General features: G+C 48.6%; 1 protein-coding gene across 5 annotated transcripts in view; it reads right to left on the bottom strand.

Annotated features, from left to right (window-relative positions):
* ERCC6L2 (ERCC excision repair 6 like 2) overlaps nt 1-20,774 on the bottom strand; it is a 167,254-nt gene that overhangs the window by 8,627 nt on the left and 137,853 nt on the right. For 4 of the 5 annotated variants that reach the window (XM_024252413.3, XM_054520287.2, XM_054520286.2 and 1 more), the window contains one exon: nt 17,817-20,168. The exons of the other annotated variant lie outside the window; for it this stretch is intronic. In XM_024252413.3, the coding sequence (XP_024108181.3) occupies nt 19,190-20,168 (979 nt within the window). In that variant the 3' untranslated portion in view covers nt 17,817-19,189. Of the gene's footprint in view, nt 1-17,816; nt 20,169-20,774 lie in introns of those variants that run through there. 5 annotated transcript variants of the gene reach the window in all.

Genomic DNA, 20,774 nt, shown 5'->3' with positions numbered 1-20,774 from the left:
TTCAGATCTGGGGTTCCTGGCCTTTCCCTCATGAAAGGAGGTGTGTGGGGTGCTGGCTTTGGGGCTCAGGGTGAGTGTGGAAGGCTCTGGTGTGGAAGGTGAGGTGGCGGGGCCGGGGATACCCAGCCACAGCCTGGAAGCTTTGAGGAAGGGAGATGTGGAAGCAGCCCCTGCTCCCTGCTGATGGGCTTAGAGACTGACCCATGCTATGCCAGTGACTCATGACATGCCACCCACAGATTGAGGGCTTGTGATTTAAATTGTTCAACTTTTCTTGACTGCAATGTTGTCCAAAGTCAGTGGGATCTAAATTTTTTAAAGAAGGGGTGGGAATGTCTGTTTGCTGTTTACACGGACTCAGGACAGCCATTCAGGATGTGCCCAGCAAGCAGGAGGGCTTCCAGACCAGGCCTGTGGTGGTAGGGTCAAGTCTGCAGTGCCCAGGGTCAAGCTTGTGTTCCTGGGAAGCTGAACTAGGCAGTGGGTCCTCAGGGATGGTGGGAAGTGACGAGGGCTCAGGGATCTGCCCACTTACTCTTTATTTGCAAACAGTATGTAAACACACATGCAAGCTGTCACTGCCCTCAGGGCGCTGGCATGCTGCCACCCCAGCCCCTGGATCCTGGTGCTTGGGCGCCTTGGCTTTATAGCATTTGGAAAGCAACTTGATTGGAGCAGGCTGTGGACTTTGCTGATGCCGGGAAATTATTTTCTCTTGGATGGAAGCCCTACTTTGCTTGTTGGGAAAGGGACAGAGTTTGTTCTGGCTGAGCACCAGTGGCAGATACATCATGTTGGTTATTTTGGAGGCCTCAAGGTCCCTAGCACAGACCTCTGGGTGCCCTTGGTATACAAGGAACAATTCGGACTGTGGCTGAAGTGTCACCTCCTTAGGGAGACCTTCCCTGACCACAGTTCCTTAAAAAACAACCCCCAAGCCCAAAGAAACAAAACAAAACAACCCACCCTGGTCCATTGTATTCACACCACTTCACCCTGTCTGGAAATATTTCTCTTTGCTGAATGATCTCTCTCCATTAGACACTGGGCTCCTTGAGCACCTTGCTTGCACGGACACTGCTCTATCCCAACACTGAAAACAGTGCACGAACACAGCAGGTGCTTTGGAAATTGTGACATGAATGCAGTGCTTTAAAATGTGTCCGGGACTTGTTTTAATCAGGTATGGGAAGACACGGGGACACTGAGATGACTGTCCTGAAGGAAGATGCTTTTATACTCACAGATCCCTGGAAGCAGGGGGTGTGGCAAGCACCAGGGCCTGTCCGGAGGCACCAGGGAGGGGAAAGCCTGGGCAAAGGCTTCACTGCGGTTTGGTTTCCCCAGAAGGAATGAAGACTCAGGTTTAGGATCGGATGGCTTGAATACATGAGGTGTGCCCTGGGCTGTCCTGTGGGCCCAGTTGTCCTGGTTTGTCCGGAGTTTGTTCCTTCCGGTGGGTTCGTGGCGTCGCTGGAGCCGCGGACCTTCGTGGTGAGTGTTACAGCTTTTTTTTCTTTCTTTTTTTTTTTTTTTTTTTTGAGATGGAGTCTGGCTTTGTCGCCCAGGCTGGAGTGCAGTGGTGCAATCTCGGCTCACTGCAAGCTTCGCCTCCCAGGCTCACACCATCCTCCTGCCTTGGCCTCCCCAGTAGCTGGGACTACAGGCGCCCGCCATCACGCCTGGCTAATTTTTTTTTTTTTTTTTTTTTTTTTTTTAGTAGAGAGGGGGTTTCACCGAGTTAGCCAGGATAGTCTAGATCGCCTGACATCGTGATCCGCCTGCTTTGGCCTCCCAAAGTGCTGGGATTACAGGCGTGAGAGTACTACAGCTCTTAAAGATGGCACGGACCCAAAGAGTGAGCAACACCAAGATTTTTTGTGAAGAGTGAAAGAACAAAGCTTCCACAGCATGGAAGGGAACCCCAGCGTGTTTCCGCTGCTGGCTGGGTGGGGTGGCCAGCTTTTATTCCCTTATTTGTCCCCGTCCATGTCCTGCTGATTGGTCCATTTTACGGAGTGCTGATTGGCCCATTTTACAGGGTGCTGATTGATCCATTTTACAGGGTGCTGATTGGTCCATTTTACAAACCTCTAGCTAGCCACAGAGTGCTGATTGGTGCGTTTTACAATTCTAACTGCGGAGTGCTGACTGGAGCATTTTACAATCCTCTTGTAAGACAGAAAAGTTCTCCAAGTCCCCACTCAACCCAGGAGGTCCAGCTGGCTTCACCTCTCACTGGGATTGGGGCAGAGGAAGGCTGCCTCCAGGAAGTGTAAAAGCCAAATAGAGGAGGTGGCTGGTGTCCGGGCTCTGGACTGGTCAGCTTGCAAAGCAAAGTCACGCCCAACAGCGAGTCGTTTGCTCTCTGGAGGACACAGCTAACCCTGGGAAGGGCAGTTCCTTCTTAAGATCACAAGGCCCCAAGGATGAAGCAGCATAAAATCAGTAGAGAAAAAAAAAACAAAACAAAAAAACCCATGATCAATACAGAATGACTCTTTGACATGTGTGGCTATGTAAAGATTGTGCGTGCAAATGTTTAGATAAATATGAGAACCAAACAGACGTGAAGTAAGCTAAGACGACTTGGTGTATCATTCAGTTTCTATTGGTCCTGAAATCAACACGTTTCCTTTGCGTGGTTTTGCAAAAGGAATCCCTCAGTGGGGAAACAATATTTTCTGACACCCACCTCCGAAACTTTTTGTTGGAGTACAACATACATTCAGAAAATCACATCTATCCTAAGGTTAGAGCTCATGAATGTTCACAAACTGGATACATCCAGGAAACCAGCACGCAGACCAAGAACAGTGTGGTAAGGGAAGCTGGAAGCCTTCCTGTATTCCCTCCTTTTCACCTGTATCCTAACTTCTTATCCTAACTAACTTATCCTAACTGTACCATCCTAATTTTTTTTTTTTTTTTTTTTTTTTTTTTTTTTTTTTTGTTGAGATGGAGTCTTGCTCTGTCGCCCAGGCTGGAGTGCAGTGGCGCGATCTCAGCTCACTGCAACCTCCGCCTCCCGGGTTCAAGCAATTCTCCTACCTTAGCCTCTCGAGTAGCTGGGATTACAGTCACGTGCCACCACGCCCGGCTAATTTTTTGTATTTTTAGTAGAGACGGGATTTCACCATGTTAGCCAGGATGGTCTCGATCTCCTGACCTCGTGATCCGCTCACCTTGGCCTCCCAAAGTGCTGGGATTACAGGCGTGAGCCACCGCGCCCAGTCCCCCATCCTAACTTCTAACATAGGTTAGTTTTGCTGGCTTTTCCCTTCTTATAAATGAATTCAAATTGTGTCTAGCTCATTGTGTTCAAATTGTATTTGGAAATTCACCCACATTATTGCCTAAGGTTGAAGATAGTTTATTTTTGTTGCTGTGCAGTATGTGTGAATATATCACACAATGTATATGACGTATACTTATCCATTCCAATGCTAAAGTGAATGTGGGAAATTTCTAGTTTGGAATGGTAATCCCTTCACTGACTTTTTGCCTGCTGGTCTGTGTCAGAGTCTTTTAGTTGCAAGAAACAGAATTTCCTCGGGACAACCTGACTCAGAAAGATGGGTTTGCCAGAACCATTCTGCCTAGCTCATAGAATAGAAGGAAAAGGGGAACAGACAGGCTTTATTAGGGACGCCCTTACTAGGGGACCCTGGTGGCAAGAACTCGAGGACAACCTCTCTTAGACGGAATGGCAAGTGGCTCGACTTCCCTAGAGCAGGATTCCTACCTCTGTTGCATGGGACCCTACTGGTCCCCAGGAATTTTAGAGTGTGCCATGGAGGAAAACAAGACCTGTGGCTCAGTCAGTTGGAAAACTGGTTTAAAGAGGTTACACCTCTCAGGACCTTTCACAGGAAAGGGCACACTCTAACCTCAAGGAAGGGATATTCCTGAACTTGGCTTTTTCTCATGGGGCATCTACTCATATCTCAAGGGCACTCGTGCTCCAAGAAACACAGCTTGGGAAAATGCTAAGCCAAAGCCAAGTGAACAGAGGGGAGAAGTGAAAAATACGTTTTGGCCTGCATTTTTAAAGCACAGATAGGGATTTTTTTTTTTTTTTTTTTTTTTTTTTGCTGGAAAATAGGAAACTCTGAAAACAGATGCTCAGTGTGACCCTTCAGGAAGCGCCGTCTGGCAAGTGTGAGAGTTACAGTTTGCAGGGTGCCTTCGGGTCCATTGTCGCATCCGTTCCCAGGGCTGGGTGGTATGGGTGGGATAGTCCAGATGACGGAACTGGCCGCCGATGTCACGCGCTCCTAGAAAGCGGAGAATCCAGGGCAGAGTTAGAGTCAGACCTAGGTTCTCGCGGAGAACTGCATCGCGCTCCCAGCTCTGCTGCCTCGGTGCGGGGACGGGGCTCTGCATGAGGACTGGGAATGTAAGTCCCGGGCCTGGATAGGCGCCCCTGGGAGCAGCCTGGAGGAGAACGAGTAAAAGGCTGAGGAGTTGGCTTGGAGGATCTCGGCAAGGCCGCGCGGATGGAGATGAAGCTGCGAAGAATGCTGAGAAAGGGAGGCCGGGGCCTTGGAGCAAAGCTAGGGAAACGCTGCGGGGGGCAGCCGAGGCCGCCGGCGCCCCGAGAGAAAGTGCATATGGAGTGGCGCTGGGGAGACGGGTGGGCGCTGGGCGGCAGCGGGGCCCGCCTGGAGGTGCGGCCTGGGCTCCTTCTGGACCCGGCCGGCCGGCGCAGGGGCTGCAGCCTCCACGCGGGGGCCTTCGGTTCCGCCTCAGCTTTCCAGCCAGGCCGCCTTCTCCCAGGGCGGCTGACTGAGCCGGGCACACGCAGCCTCCCCCGCGCCGGGCTGCTCCGGCCAGGGTCTTTCCTCCCTTGCCCAGTACCCGCCCTCTCCTTTCCTGCAGCCCGCGGGGCCTGGGCTCTCCCTGCCCGCTCCTCCTGTGTCCACTTCAGCTTTCCCAGTTCCCCAGGCAGCCTGTCCTGCCGGCCACTCCGTCTCCCACCTGCTTTGCGGGGAACTAGAGCACACACCACACACAGGAGGCGGGAGGGGGGCGCGAGAGGTGGGTGTTGGAGGCGGGGGTGTGGTGTGGCTGTGGTGTGATGTGTGGTGTGTGGTGTGTGGTGTGCGTGTGTGTGGCGTGTGTAGTGTGTTGTGTGTGGTGTGGTGTGTGTGTGGGGTGGTGTGTGTGGGGTGTGTGTGGTTTGTGTAGTGTGGGGGGTGGTGTGGGGTATGTGTGTGGGGTATGTGGTGTGTGTAGTGTGGTGTGTGTGTAGTGTGGTGTATGTGTGGTGTGTTTGTGCGGTGTGGTGTGTTTGGTGTAGTGTGTGTTGTGTGTGGTGTGTGTGGGGGATGTGTGCGTGTGGTGTGTTTGGTGTAGTGTATGTTGTGTGTGGTGTGTGTGGGGGATGTGTGCGTGTGGTGTGTTTGGTGCATGTGGTGTGTTTGGTGTACTGTGTGTTGTGGTATGTGTGGTGTGTGGGGTCTGTGTGGTGTGTTTGTGTGGTGTGTGGTGCGTTTGGTGTGTGTGCGTGTGACGTGTTTGGTGAGTGTGGTGAGTTTGGTGTAGTGTGTGTTGTGGTATGTGTGTGGTGTGTGGGGGGTGTGTGTGGTGTTTGTGTGTGGTGTGTTTGTAGTGTGTGGACTGTGTGTGGTGTGGTGTGTTTGTGTGGTGTGTGTGGGGTGTGTGTGTGGCGTTTGTGTGTAATGTGGTGTGTGTGGTGTGTTTGTGTGTGGTGTGTTTGTGTGTGTGGTGTGTGTAGTGTGGTGTGTGTAGTGTGTTTGTGTGTGTGGTGCGGTGTGTATGCGGTGGGGCGTGTGCAGAAACAAGCCCCTGCTCCGCGTGGGGTGTGGAGCAGATGCTGCGGAAGCCACCTGGCCTGTGGGCGTTGGCACTGGGGACCAGCTGGCACAGAGACTCCGCGCTTCCACGCGCTTCCCCCACCCCGGCTCCACTGCGGCGCTCTGGGGTGCATTGAGTTCCGAATCCACCTCCTGGGCTCCGCGCCCTGGCTACCAGGCCCTGAGCCTTCTGCGGGCCAGCGAGCTCCCGCCAGGTTCTGCCAAAAGGGGGCCCCAGAGGGCGGCGTGGCGGCCGCAGATCGCAGGACAGGAGCCTGTTCCCGTCAGCAGAGCCCCAATAACCCCCGGGGACTCCCAACGGTGGCGCGGTCATGCCCAGTTTTCTAGCTTGCTTCATGCACTCCCAGGACCTGCCTGCCCACATCCCGCCCCGGCCGGCTGGTCCATCTCGGAGATTTGAGTCCAGCTCTCCGGGAGGCCCCAGGGCCAGGCAAGTGCAGAGGAGCGGTTCTACTCCCCAGGGCCTCTTCTCCAGCTTCCAGGACCTCGGTTCTCAGAACCCTCATGACTTCTCTTTGCTCTTTAGAGACCTTCACTGCTTCTATCAGTCACCACATCTGAATCCTAGCTTGCCACTCAATCCTCCAATATCGACCAACAACAGAAGATTCTCTCTATCTGAGGGGGGAGGTGTGTTTCCCTGACTAGACTCTAAATACAAATCCTCCACTTCTCCATCTGTCTCTCCAATGATCTCAGAGGCATGGTCTTAACACTGTGCACAGTTCCTTGCAAGTTGAGGAGTAGACCCAAATGACCAGCTCTAAAATTCTATTCTTATTGAAGATTACTGGTGGAAGTATCAATTCAAACAAAATGAAAAAGCTCAACAATGATTAATGCTGCATTTCAACAGAAGAATCAAATCATCTTGACAAAACTTCAATGGGCAAAATTTGCCTTGGGGAATTTTATGCAGGGGAATCCGTGAGTCTGATGTGTGGTGGGCTTTGGATGTGTTGTGTAGCTCAGTGTCCCTTCCTGTTACTCCTAGTCATCTCCAGAAACTCAGACCACCCATCTACTAAAGGCGGGTGGATGAGCAAGGGGGCCTCGGAGGCATTCCGATCACACTGAACCTGAGCTCCACTGCCTGACCCACTCAGTGTCGCTGTTAACAGAAACTCGCCGCCATCTGGCCTCAGGCCTGCCTCCTTCCTATAGAACTTGACACTGGAAGCACCAGGCGAGCTGGACCTTCTGCTGCTACTGCACTCCCATGATGCAGCCTGAGAATGAAGCCCACCAGAGTGAGAGAGAGCAGACCTGAGTGGTGAGCTGGTGACACAGGGTGTGGGTGGTGTCCCTTGAGCTTCGACACCACGCCACACCTGAAACCAGCCTGACATCCATGATTTTGCTTTTTTGCTTAAGCCAGTCTGTGTCATTTTCAACAAAAGAGTTCTACTAGATATGACAAATTTCTCTAGAAGACCTAAGAAATGAAAGACTTGAAGCTATTGCAATGGTTCAGGAACTAGGACACTGGTAGGAAACTGGAAACAAGGCATCAGAGTTAAGGAAATATTTATGAGGTCAACTCTGGAAGTCTTGGTTACTGAGTGAATACAGTGGTTGAGAGGAATGGAAGCATCCAACCAAATAAAAAAAGACAGTGCTGAGATTTGGGTTATGAGGTCAATGACTGATGCAATGCCATTAACTGAGTTAGGAGTCTCAAATACAGAAGGATGAGCGCAGAGTTGAGGATGAAGAATTCTGCTTTGGACACAATGAGTGTGAGGTGCCCAAGGATAACCCAATGGGAAGCAGTCACACCAAAGCAACAGGGTGTGCACCTGAAACTCAGAAGGGCGATCGGGCTGTGGTGAAGATTCCTGATCACCCATAAATGAATTCATTAAAAGCATGAGAGTGAGTGGAGGGGCCTCTAGAATATGGTGGGTGCATGAGACTAACCCTGGATTGGGGATAGCTCCCTGGGAAATCCAAGGGACAAGGTGAGGAGGAGGAGGAGCCCACCAAGGAAACCAGAAAGAGACTGCTGGAGAGGTCCAAGGACAGCAAGGAGCACAGCCTTCAAGTCTGGGAGCCAACTATCCAAGAAGCGAGTGGTTTGCCATGGATGCCGTGGGCCACCACGTCCTATCTAGGAAAGCAAGTTGAGTTCTCTCTTGAATACATTGGGATTGATTACCCAGACTTTAAAGAATCTATGTCCCCGACTTCCCTTCGTTCACTCTGCTCTTTACCTTCTCCTCTTCCCTGGTCACCAGCACCTCTGCTAAAGGGTAGAGAAAGGAACTTCTGATCAGTTATAGAAAAGCTTTGGGGTTACATGGTGCAAGCTGCTCTGCCTCTGTTTGTGAAGAAATTAGACTATGGCCAGCCATGGGAGTGGGATCACTTTGGTTTCTGGAGCAATAGTTAGTAGCAACTTTTAGAAGTGGTCATTTCGATTCACTTCTGGGAAGCGTGTTTAAGAAAAATAGATGCAAATTTGCCAAGTACACCTGACATTTAAACAGTCTCCAGCGGATAAATGCTGATACTGACACTCCTCACCAGAAAAAAGAGAAATACCCATCTTGAGGAAGAGAAACGACTTTTGTTCAGTTATGCTCCTGGGTCCCCTTTCACTGGAGGGATATCTCAGCTTGCTGAGCCCCTGGTTACTGCCGTCCTTGGTTCCAGAACCCAGCAATTCCTATCATCACAATTGTTTCAAGTCTTATCCAAGCCCTGTAAATTTCAGATCATCCTTAATTTCTTGTTCTGTACCCAGAGGAGATCGGGAAAACCTTTAAGTCTCTATGTGAGGCAAATACATCCTCCTCACTGCCCCAGCCCCATGTGATTGATGAGGCAACTGAGGAAGAGAAGTAGGGTGCTTCTGGCACGGGAGGAGCGCAGTGCTGAGAAACTCCGGGCTCCATTCGGAAATAGCACTGATTTCTTAGTGTACTTTTTTTTGGTGTTAATATAGAAAACATCAAAAACACAGTTAAAAGAATGAAGCATGTCTACATACGTGTGGCCAGAAAGACTGACCAGAAGCTGGTAGCAGTGAGGGATGACAGTGCTTGCCCCTGGGTTGAACAGTGGAAGAGTTAGGGGGGAAACAGTCTGCTTTTTGAGACACTTTCAATTTCATATTATGGATTTACAGAGACAGATGAATTAAACATTATATAAAAAATGAATAAAACCACTGGTAGGATCTGTATTCCAGGAAGAAAAAAGCATATTACATAATAGGTCAATGCACAGAAATAAAAAAAGGAATTTAACTAGAGCCTATGCTAATCATAAATCCCTTCCCTGTTCCAGAGTCCTGTTGTCTCTGGGATCTTGGCCCGTCTTATCTAGGCCATGGAGTGGTGGGGGTGGGATGCTGCTAGTTCCTAGGCAGGAAATAGGGGCCAGTTACCCTTGTGGTGTCATTTCTGGGTCCTGGAAAGGAGACCACTGCTGACCCCTGACTCACCAACCACTAATTAATGATGGAAATCCCATCGGCCTCCCTGGACAAAGGCAGCCCAAACCTGGACTCATTCACATGCAAAGGAAGTGGCCAGAAGAGGCTGCTGTTGGCAGGGGTGAGGGACGGGAGAGCGCGCTAAGTGGCCTGTGTCTGTGGGGGAGGGATAGGGTGGAGCGGCACAAGCCGGCCTGAGGTTAGGAGCCTGCCGTGTCTCCAGGAAAGCAGAGGCGGCTGTTGGGGGCGCCGGGGCTGAAGAGCCAAGTGTGCAGACTGCTCCATCTTGCCCATCTCCAGAAACTCAGACCACCCATCCACTAAAGGCAGATGGATGAGCAAGGGGGCCTCGCAGGCATTCCAGATCACACTGAACCTGTGCCCCACTGCCTGACCCACTCAGCATCGCTGTTAACAGACACTCGCTGCCGTCTGGCCTGGACCCCGCTGGCGCTGCGGGTCCTTCCACCCCAGTTAGGAAGGGTCACCCTGGCGGAAGCCCCTGCCAGGGTGAATAAACTCGGCGTGGGGCTGACTGGCTCTGAATTACTCCGTTGCTTACAAGCCGAGTTCCCCTCTGTGCCTCAGTTTCTCCCTCTATAAAACAATACGAATACCGGCCCAGAAGCGTTGTTTGGCAGATTAAACAAGAAAATCCACCGGAAGTGTTTAACAAACGACACACAATATGGGCTTCATACCTGCCAGCCGATGTCCCCTGCAGCCTTTATTCCCTACCCAATCCCCCTTAGCCTGCTATGTGGAGATACAGGAGGCTTGCACCCGCCGCGGTCCCGGTGTATTTTAACGGGCTCCCGGGGAAGCGGTGTGAAAAATGGATTAGGGAGGGAGGAGGCCAGAGCCTCGGAACCCGGGGAGAGGTCTGCAGGCATCCAGATGGGAGCTGGAAGCGCGGGACAGGGCCCTTGGCAGGGGGATCCAGGAAATATTTTGGAGAAGTTCTCTCTAGGACTTGGTAACAGGTTGAGAGCGGCCACTTGGCCGGGGGCGCCGGCTTCGGAGGCGGGAGGGAGGTGGAGGAAGGGAAGGCAGCTGCAGGGCCGACCTGCGGGGTGGGCGTGGGGGGTGGCTGGGGGCGTGAGGCCGGGGGCTCGGGGCCGCAGGGGTTCGGCCTGGAGGAGCGGCGTGGGCGCGCCGGGGCCCCGATTCCATCCTGGGCGGGTCGGCCCCGCAGCCGCTGCGCTCGGAACCCCCTAGGCGCCCCGCAGTACCCGGCGTCCTTCCTGCCTCCTCCTCGCCCCTGTCCTCCGTCCGAGCCCCAGTCCCGCCGACCCTGCCGGCGCCTCCGCCCTCCCGCCCTCGGCTTCCCACGACCTCGGCGCGACGCGCGCGGGATCCAGTGGAGACTGCTTTCCCACAGGCCGCCGTCCAGGGCGGGGAAGGGAGCGGACCCTCCCGGCTCCACGTTCCTGGGCCCCCGGCGGCCTGCGGAGGCCTCGCCCCACGCCACCCACCCACTGGCCTCGTCTTCGCGCGGGGGTGAGGGCAAAGGAGGCACTCAGCCCATCGCCAGCCCGGGTCCCCTTTCTGCCCATCGCTATCCGAGAATTTGCCCCGTGCCCCCCAGGCCGCGGGGGTCGGGAGGACCGAGGGGCAGACCCCGCAGAGGGTTGTGCCGCCCTCCCTTCTCTCCCCGCGGGAAGCAGCCCCCAGGACCGCCCCTCCCTCCCTGCCCGGGAGGGACTGGGCTTCCCCGAGGTGTGCGGCTCCTGGAGAACTCGCTTTCCGGTTTCCAGCCAGCCAAGCCATCAGTTAATTCGCTTGCTTTCTCTTTTCCTTACAGAGAAAAGCAGTCTGATTCGGAGGAACGGATTGCTTGAGGCGGCTCCCAGCTCGAGTTGTGGGCCCTGCCGCGGGTGCCCTTCGGAAACGCGCGGACACCAGGCGAAGCCGCCTCTGCCGGGACGCAGCCCGACACTTGCCCGCGGTGTTCCCCGGGACGCCTGAGAGTAATGGGCGCGAGGGGGAGAGCCGAACGGCCTCCCTGTGCCCGGCGCAGGCGGTGCCCCCTAGCTGGGTTCGCCGCGGCGGCGCTGCCAGCCCCCGACACGCAGGACTTTTGGTCCAACAGCCCGACGGGGCCCGGTGCGCCGTTCCCTCCGCCCTCTCCCCGCTCCCCGGCCCGCGTGTCTTGGAGGGTGGGTGAACTGTCGCAAGCGCTCTATGCCTGGCCAACCCAAACCAGGAACCTCCGCACCAAACAGCCCACGTTGCTGCTGCTCTGGGGTTTTAGCGGCCAAGGGAGACTGGAGAAGGGGTGTTCTGCCTTCCCATTCTCTTAGGCCCGGCCACTCCCCATCCCCATAGTTTGGAAGTGGCCTTTTCTGAAGACTCCAGCGCAAAGCATGTTTCTTCTTTTGAGCTGCGGAAGCCTTCCTTGTTCCCACCATTGGGAGGGCATTCCATCATCTGCGGTTGCTTTCCTCGGTGGGCCTTGTCCCTTAGCGTCCACCTAGGGGACATTCTAAGCTTCCTGAGACCTGCTTGTCCACCCCAACATGTCCCAGCATATGGCTGTGCCCTAAGGGGTCTTTGAGGGCATTTTAGGCGGTGAGCAGCGCCCCTACCTGGGCTCCGAGGGGCCGATTCGGTTTGCCCTTTGCTGGCATGTCAGTGAATTAACTGCTGTCCTTGGGATGACCTGCCCTATGATTTGGCCTCTGGAGCATCCCGGGTGTGTATTTCAGAACTCCTCCCATCTTATCCACCTGCTGAAGGCCTGTCCCCCGGATATGGTTTGGCTCTGTGTCCCCACTCAAATCTCACCTTGAATTTTAATAATCCCCACGTGTCATGGGCGGGACCAGGTGGAGGTAATTGAATCATGGAGGTGGTTTCCTGCACACTGGTCTCGTGACTGTTGAGTTCTCACAAGATCTTTTTTTTTTTTTTTTTTTTTAACGGAGTATCACTCTGTCACTCAGACTGGAGTGCAGTGGCGCAATCTCGGTTCACTGCAACCTCTGCCTCCCGGGTTCAAGATTCTCCTGCCTCAGCCTCCCGAGTAGCTGGGATTACAGGTGCGCACCATCACGCCCGGCTAATGTTTTTGTATTTTTAGTAGAGACAGGGTTTCACCATGTTGGTTAGGCTGGTCTCGAACTCCTGACCTTGTGATTTGCCTGCCTTGGCCTCCCAAAGTGCTGGGATTACAGGTGTGAGCCACCGCGCCCAGCCAATTTGATGCTTTTATAAGGGGCTTCCCCCGTCCCCCTTCCTCTCTCTCTTGCCGCCCTGTGAGGAAGGTGCCTTTCTTCCCCCTTCACGTGAACTGCCTCCATGATTGTAAGCTTCCTGAGGCCTCCACAGCTATAAGGAACTGTGAGCCAATTAAACTGCTTTATAAATTAACCCAGGTATTTCTCGGGTATTTCTTCACAGCAGCGTGAGAACAGACTGATACACCCCCAATGTGGAGCAGGGGAAGCTGAGGGAGTTAGGAGGTCCCAGCAAGGTGAAGGTGTGATGGGGTCTTGGGACAGTGGGAGTGCTGCCTGAGGGAACAGTGGGCAGGTCATTGAGGCTCCATTGAGCTTGGTGAGCAGGAAGCTGAGAGAGGGAGGTGTCGATTCAGGAGTCGGGGTGACATGGAAGGAACGTGGGGCTTTGCCAGGCACAGGTGAAGGAAGGCCACTTAGGTACTGGCAGTGGGAAGAGACGGCAGGGAGTGGTGGACGGAGAAGAAGAGAAAGCTGGAGCACAATGTGGGTGCTGGGAGGCAAGCAGAGGGGGCTGGGGGCTTCTCATATGGTGCATCCTGGCATTTATATTTTGAAAAATAATTGTTTTGTTCCCATTAGTGCTTTTATAATAGTTTTAGGAAAGAAGAAAAAATATGAATTAGCTATTATGAGGCTTCTTTTGATGTTTTTTTCAGTTCAGAAACATGTCCCACTTTACAAAAAAATTAAGAAAATTCAAAGTTAAAAAATGTATGGAGGTCAATAATTGACATTTTAGTCTGACAAGACAACTCACTGGAGTTTCCTTAGAGACGTATTAGAAATTCAGAGCTGCACACACATTATCCCCCTGCCAGATAAACTGAAACAATATAAAGTGAGTTTTAGTTATTTCTTTCAACGAGGCTGTGAGGCCTATTTAGCTAACAAAAAAGATATCTGTAGAAAGAAGCATTCTTGATTCTTATCTACAAGACAGAGCAGTAAAAAACCAAGAATGTCAGATGAATATTATCTCTGTCCATGGCAGAAAGGTATCATGTTGGTATAATTAAGATTGTTCTTAATGGAAACTTAGGCAATAAATATAACCATCATAGTTTAACCTGCAGCAAAGCACATAAAATACATGAAGTATGATAGAAAAACAATGCAGGCAAAGGCAGGCAGATTGCTTGAGCCCAGAAGTTCGAGACCAGACCTGGGCAACATGGCGAAACCCTGTCTCTACCAAAAAAAAAAAAAAAAAAAAAATGCAAAAATTAGCCGGGCAGGGTGTGGTGCACGTCTGTGGTCCCAGCTACTTGGGAGGCTGAGGTGGGAAGATCCCTTGGGCCTGGGAGGTCGAGGCTGCAGTGAGCTATGATTGCGCCATTGCACTCCAACCTAGGTGACAGAGTGAGACCCTGTCTTACAAAAAAAGAAAAACAATGCTATGTGTGAATTTTTTTCCAATCTTTTAATAAGGAAAATGTTTTTTTCAAAATAATGGCTTATATGGAGTGTCAACATAAAAACCATCTAATTTCAAATTGATAAGTAAAATATAGTCAGCAATCTCACATATGTCAAAATTTGGTATATAACACACATTTTGGAGAGGTGTTGCTTTTGGTCATACTTTTTTTCCGTTTTTAAAATTGTAAAATACATACAAATTTTAGCATTTTAATGACTTTTAAGTGTACACTTCAGTGTCACTAAATTCACATTGCTGTGCAACCATCACGACCACCCATCTTCAGGCCACTTTTCATCCTGTAAAACAGAAACTCTACACCCATTAATAACTCCCCTTTCTCCCCTCCCTCCAGCGTCTGGCAACCACCATTCTACTTTGTTTCTATGAATCTGACTAATCTAGGTATTTCGAAAGTAAGTGGAATCATACAGTATTTGTCCTTCTGTGTCTGGTTTATTTCACTTTGCATACCGTCCTCAAGATTCTTCTATGTTGTAGCACGTGTCTGAATTTCCTTTCAAGGCTGAATAATATTCCTGTGTGTGTAATATTTTGCTTATTCATCGATAGGCACTTGGAATGCTTTCTTCATGTTTTAGCCATTGTGAATAATGCCACTATGAACACAGATGTTCAAATATGTGTGGACATTTTTATAGGAATGTAACAACAACAAAAAGCACACAGTGGGCTCCATCATGAGCTCAGCTGCATACAGAGATGGGGGGCACTGGAAGTCGTGGTGGGGCAACTGAAGCACCTCTCTGGAAATACTGTGTCCCAGGGGGACAGAAGGTCAGGCAGGTGAGTCCTGCCTAGGGAGAAACCTCAATCACTGGCACATCAGAATTCCTGCGAAACACCTCAGACAATCACTGGCACATCAGAATTCCTGTGAAACTGCAAAAACAAAAAGGGTGCCTGTGCTGAGCCCTAGACCCCCTGATTCAGAGTCTCTTGACGAGGACCCTGGACATGTGTATGCTTAAAAGCCTCTCCGGAGGTTCTGACTTGTTACCCTTGGGGCTGGGAACCACACAGCCTGGGACTTGGGAAGGAAGGGCGAATCTGTCTTTCCTCCTAGGGGCAGAGAGTAACTATCAGATGCACTGTTTTACTAGCGAAACCCTGCAAGACCCTGAGGCAAAATAGCCCTCCTGGGGTGGCCCTTTAGCCAAGCAAAAGTGAGATGTTCTTCCCTCCTGCAACAAACACCAAGTGGAGCCAGCCGTACATGCCACAGTGTACAGGGGCTGTCACCAAGAGGAAAGTGGCTTATGTACCATCCCGGTGAGGCCTCCCAGAAGCACTGGGCAGAGGATGCTTTGCAATCTCTGGTGGAAGATGAAACCAGAAACAAGTCTGTATCCGTGATGATGGAATGAGCAGCAGACAAGGAGCCTAGACAGTGATGGGCACTCTTGCTCTTTGAAGGTGTGTGCCTGTCATTGGGGCTGACAGGTTCAGTGACATCTTTGGTGAGGCCTAGATCCTAGATCCACTGTTAGCTGGATTTGTGACATAAAAATCCTTCACATGCAAACAAACAAACACAAAAAAACCTTTAAGGCAGGCAGTGATCCCCATTCCTTTGGATTTTATAGACCAGTAAGTGTCAAGTAAAACTTCTGGGACTGACATATGATTACCAACTTTTATGGAAGGACAATGAAAAAGACTAAAAGGTATGATCTACCAACATTTCATAAAAGAGGGCTATTTTGATATCATAAAAGAAGGATAACTTCAGAATTTAAAAGTGTACAAATTGAACTTTAATTAGAAAATAACCGTGTATTTCCTGTGGCTTTCTCATTTTCTGTGGACGAATGAAAAGTTTATCATCTCTGCAAACTAAGGCTTCTTTGCCTTGAATACTTAGGGGCAAGCTGCACCATTTGCAGATGTTGTTTATTTCCTTGAAGAGGTGTTTTCAGGGCTGTAAGAGAACCCTGAAGAATTCAAGTGCAAAAATCTCTTGGTATCTTGCCTCAGTTTCCAATATTAATAGCTGTGTGGTGAGTGTTCAGCCAGAAACGGTATCATTGCTTAAGTAAAACAGATTGTGGCAAGTAGCATCATGGAAACAAAGTTGAAAGGTTTTCTTAGCAATGATCTCATCTCTGTGGTTTTCAAACTAGTGCTCCATGGAGCCACAGTGGTGTTGCTTGAAGCAACAGACTTCCATTTTAATTGTTTTACTAGTTAAGTTTCTGATTAAGATACAGTTCAGTTGCTTTAAGAAAATGACTGACCACCACTGATCTAATCCATCACCAATTTAAAGGGGAAACTAAGGCTAAAAGGAGGTAAAGGATTTGCTTGAGGCCACCAATTTAGTTGGCAGAACTTGGTGACACAACACCAGTGGAGTGGGGGTAGGAAGGATCTTGTCAAACCTTCCTAGTGTCTGTTCTCACGTCATCAATGGTTGAACAAAATCTTTCCATCACTCCATTGCAGGGAGTCCACTCCACCTGACAGTTTCCGTTCTGAAACAGACAGGCTCCTTTTCATACTGGACTCTGCATTCCACCTGACACACTTTCGTACATAATAGTGATAAATATTTCACTGACAACTGTTGGAAACTAATTTTTAAACTCCAGTTCTGCATTTTTGCTTCCATTTTGACTACTATTGATAAAAGTTTCTTATTTTTGAGATGGAGTCTTGCTCTGTCACCCAGGCTGGAGTGCAGTGGTGCAATCTTGGCTCACTGCAAGCTCCACCTCCCAGGTTCACGCCATTCTCCTGCCTCAGCCTCCCGAGTAGCTGGGAACTACAGGCGCCCACCACCATGCCTGGCTAATTTTTGTATTTTTTTTTTTTTAGTAGAGACGGGGTTTCACCGCATTAGCCAGGATAGTCTCGATCTCATGACCTTGTGATCTGCCCGCCTCAGCCTCCCAAAGTGCTGGGATTACAGGCGTGAGCCACTGTGCCTGGCCTAAAAGTTTCTTTAATAGCATTTATTGGCTGGGCATGGTGGCTCACACCTGTAATTCCAACACTTTGGGAGGATAAGGCAGGTGGATCACTTGCGACCAGGAGATTGAGACCACCCTGGCCAACATGGTGAAACCCCATCCCTACTAAAAATACAAAAAAATTAGCCAGGCGTGGTGGCACGCACCTGTAGTCCCAGCTACTCGGGAGGCTGAAGCAGGAGAATTGCTTGACCCGGGGGGCGGAGGCTGCAGTGAGCTGAGATCGAGCCACTGCACTCCAGCCTGGCAAGAGAGTGAGACTCTGTCTCAAAAAAAAAAAAAAGTTTAGCTGAGTGTGGTGGTACACACCTGTAATCCTAGCTACTCAGGAGGCTGAGGCATAAGAGTTGTTTGGGAGGGAGGTGGAGGTTGCAGTGAGCCAAGATCATGTCACTGTACTCCAGCCTGGGTGACAGAGTGAGACTCAATCTCAAAAAAAAAATTGTACATATATGAAGACTATAGAGCTAATATTTATATGAATATCATAATTTACAAGGTATTAAAATGTTTGAACTACATTGTCTTATATATAAACTTAAATGAAGTGGCGTCTACTTATTGGAGTTCCTCAGCTGATCACATTGTAGGCTGAAAACATCTACAAGTCAAGTCTATCAAGGACCATATCATGCACTCATTGTGTAGAAGGCCCCTCAATGGCAAAACATACCATCTGATAAGTCTGGACACAACTCAGCTGCACACAGCAAACAAATGACAAACTCATATAACTTAAAACGGCGTTTTCACACTGTGGATCCTAACCATGGGCCATGAAATTCAATTCAGTGGGTTGTGAGAGGATTAACACACACATAAACCCACTGCCCTACCAAACACAATCCTAGAAGAGAAAAATGTCAAAGTATGTTACACGGATTATGAGTAAATATTTCATAAACATTTTATTCCAATCATATATGTACAAACACATATGTACTGAGTCATGACATAAAATATATTTTACAATTCTCTAGGGCAAAACATTGCTCTAAAGAAAAGCATACTTGGCTGATCAGTCCCTTGAGAAGACTTTTGTTTTTGATTTTTTGTTCCCTTCTGAGCAATGACTCCACATCCCGGGTACACGGAAGCCCTCTCTCCTCAACTCGATAGCAGTGCTCTTTAGCACAGCCAGTTCCTGGCTCAGGCTGTTTTCTGGAGGGATGTGTCCTCCTCTTGCAGCCCTGTGAACTAACTGAAGGACAGCTGTAGCGGTGCATCTGAACCTGCAGTGGAGGCAGCTCAGGTCCTGCCTACAGCATGCACATGTGATGCCAGGGGCTTTCCACCATGATTTTTCACTGACATGATTTCCTTTCATTCACCTGTAGCTCTGCCTTACCTGTAGAGCTCAAGCTCCTAGCACAGAACACAGGGGCTGAGTAAAGGCTTCTAAATACATGCATTCAACAATAAGCACATTCATTTTGTTATAAACCATAAAAATTACACTCAAAATATAACAGTTTCTAACAGAATAAAAAGTTTACCCATTTCTTCATACTTAAGAACTACAAAAGTACTATACAAACCTTTATTTACATTAAATCACAATAGGTACACAAAAAGTTGAGGCACTGGTGTCTGTAGCTAATGGTAGTAATCACAGCTCATATAGGAAAGTGTGTAACATTAACCTTTTAATTTTGAGCTGTTGCAAAATTATCATTTTAATATTATATATACCATATATTCAGTACTAGTTATGACTTTTTTCTAAAATAATAATAGAACATGATGCCCAGCGAAAAAGAAAATACTTAATAACTTTCCCAAGTGCTAGTAAAAAACATATTGGTGTACACCTGATCTGAGGGGCAGACATGATTCAGCCTATGAGCCATTAGGAGAGCGAAGCAAAGCTTTTTTAAGCTGGAAGGACACTCATGCTGATTTGGTTCAGACCCTTCATCTTTCATACTGGGAAACAATGCTCACCAGGGCAAGTGTCGCATCATTATGTAATACAGTAAGAAAGATGTCCCACGTCTCCTACTAACAAACCTAGAATCTTTTCTAATTCATAACAGAGGTTTATACTATAAATACAATCATATTCTTGAAAGATCAAATCAAATATCAAGAAAAACAGATCCATGATAATACTTTAGACTTCAAAAAATCCTAAAGCAGTAATTTAATAAAAATATATGTCAACAACTGGGTTCAAGATAATAGAATCAGTGTGGAATCCAGTGCCGTAAACAGTGATGGCAGCAGTTCACTGGTGCAGTAATTCATTTATATGCTTATGTGGTACTCTGTGTATTGGTTGCGTTTTCATCTGTATCACTTAGGCTAAATTTCTTCCATAAAAATTTCTCATTTGATTTCCAAAGAGAAGTTGCTGGCTCTTCTCTCCTTTTGGAGGGTGCTGCTAGAGGTGCTTTTTCACACAGAGTCTCTATTACTGCCAAGTCTGTGAGTTTACTAAGACTCTCCTCATTCTGCTCATTCAAGATGTCCCAGAAATCTTTTGGTCTCTGTTTTGCTTTTTCCATGGGCCCTGAAAGAACTTTCTTTGGCAGTTGTGTGGGACTGTTCCCATGACTTTTAAAAAGGTCATCAAGAATAGAGGTATCACCAAGTAAGCTTATCACAGAAGTATTTTCCAGCACTGGATTTTCTATCTTTTCGTTTTCCAATTTGAGAAGGGGTTCTTTTCTTGAAATGCCCATTCTTGTGAGGTCCTGTTGGTCTTTCATGGTATTTTCTAACCTTCTCTCACGTGTTTCAGACTCACTGTTCAGAGAATGGGATGTCACAGTATCTTCAGATGCTTGGCTGTTTTTCCCACTATCAATCTCTTGAGTAGAACTAACAGGTGATTTCTTAGTTTCTGCATCAATAAAAAACACCTCTTCTCTACAGGAACTATGATTCTGAAACTTACCTGATTTTCTTTGATACGTTTTTAGGCTGCAAACTTGAGAAATTTTATTGGAAGAATCTTTAAATGACAAGGTTTCAGAATCTGACAGCCTTGCTTTTATAAGAGATTCTCTTTTTTCAGATTTCTTCCTGGTGCACTGCTCTCCTTTCTCAAAGGAAGAATTGTTGAATTCTGACACAGAATCCACAAAAAATTCTTTTACCTCTGGATATTGAGAAGCATAAAAGTCTCTTAGCATTTTCTGTCGTTCTTCTGATGTGGCATTGGTTATATGTTTAGCAAATTCGTTTACAGAAGACGAGTTAAAATAAGAGGCCATTTCTTCAAATTGTTTTCTAAAGATTAAATGAACAAAACTAGTGGTTATTTTCATTACATTTTATTTTGAAAGAACTCATCACCAGTAACAGGAAATGTAGAGGCCACAGAAGGTAATCTTGTTCCTTTAGCATATGTCTGCTGAATTCCATAATGAAAATGCATTTTATCCTAGTAGAGTGAGGCCTCTGCCCTTATGCTACTGAGAAAAGTATTTCAGCTCACAAAATCACCAGCTTTGTAAGTTATTTTGATTTATGCTATTATATTAGGTATTTCCTGGGAATTATGGAGGCCCAGCATGCTACTCCTCCTTTGAACCAATTTATGACTGACATGAGGATCATGATTTATAGAACGTGTACTTGAAAATCTGTATTGTATTCAAGTCTCATGAAATGAAATTGTCAAAGAATCTTAATGAAAAGAGCAAATTCTGAAAAATTAAGAAAGACATTTTTTTCCCTTCCCTCTCCTTTTCCCCTTCTTTTACAAATACAACATAGAAATCGCACAAGACTTTTTGATGAACCCAAAGGAAAGTTCTAAACTGATAAACCTAGATTATTTTTTCCCCAGTTGGTATGGACACCTAAGCTAAGGAGTGAGATGCTATTAGAAGA

This window comes from Pongo abelii, chromosome 13 (assembly GCF_028885655.2).
Source record: "Pongo abelii isolate AG06213 chromosome 13, NHGRI_mPonAbe1-v2.0_pri, whole genome shotgun sequence".
In the NCBI taxonomy this organism is placed as follows: Eukaryota; Metazoa; Chordata; class Mammalia; order Primates; family Hominidae; genus Pongo; species Pongo abelii.
The sequence above is the reverse complement of the archived record's forward strand: the minus strand, read 5'-3'. Positions and strand labels throughout refer to the sequence as shown.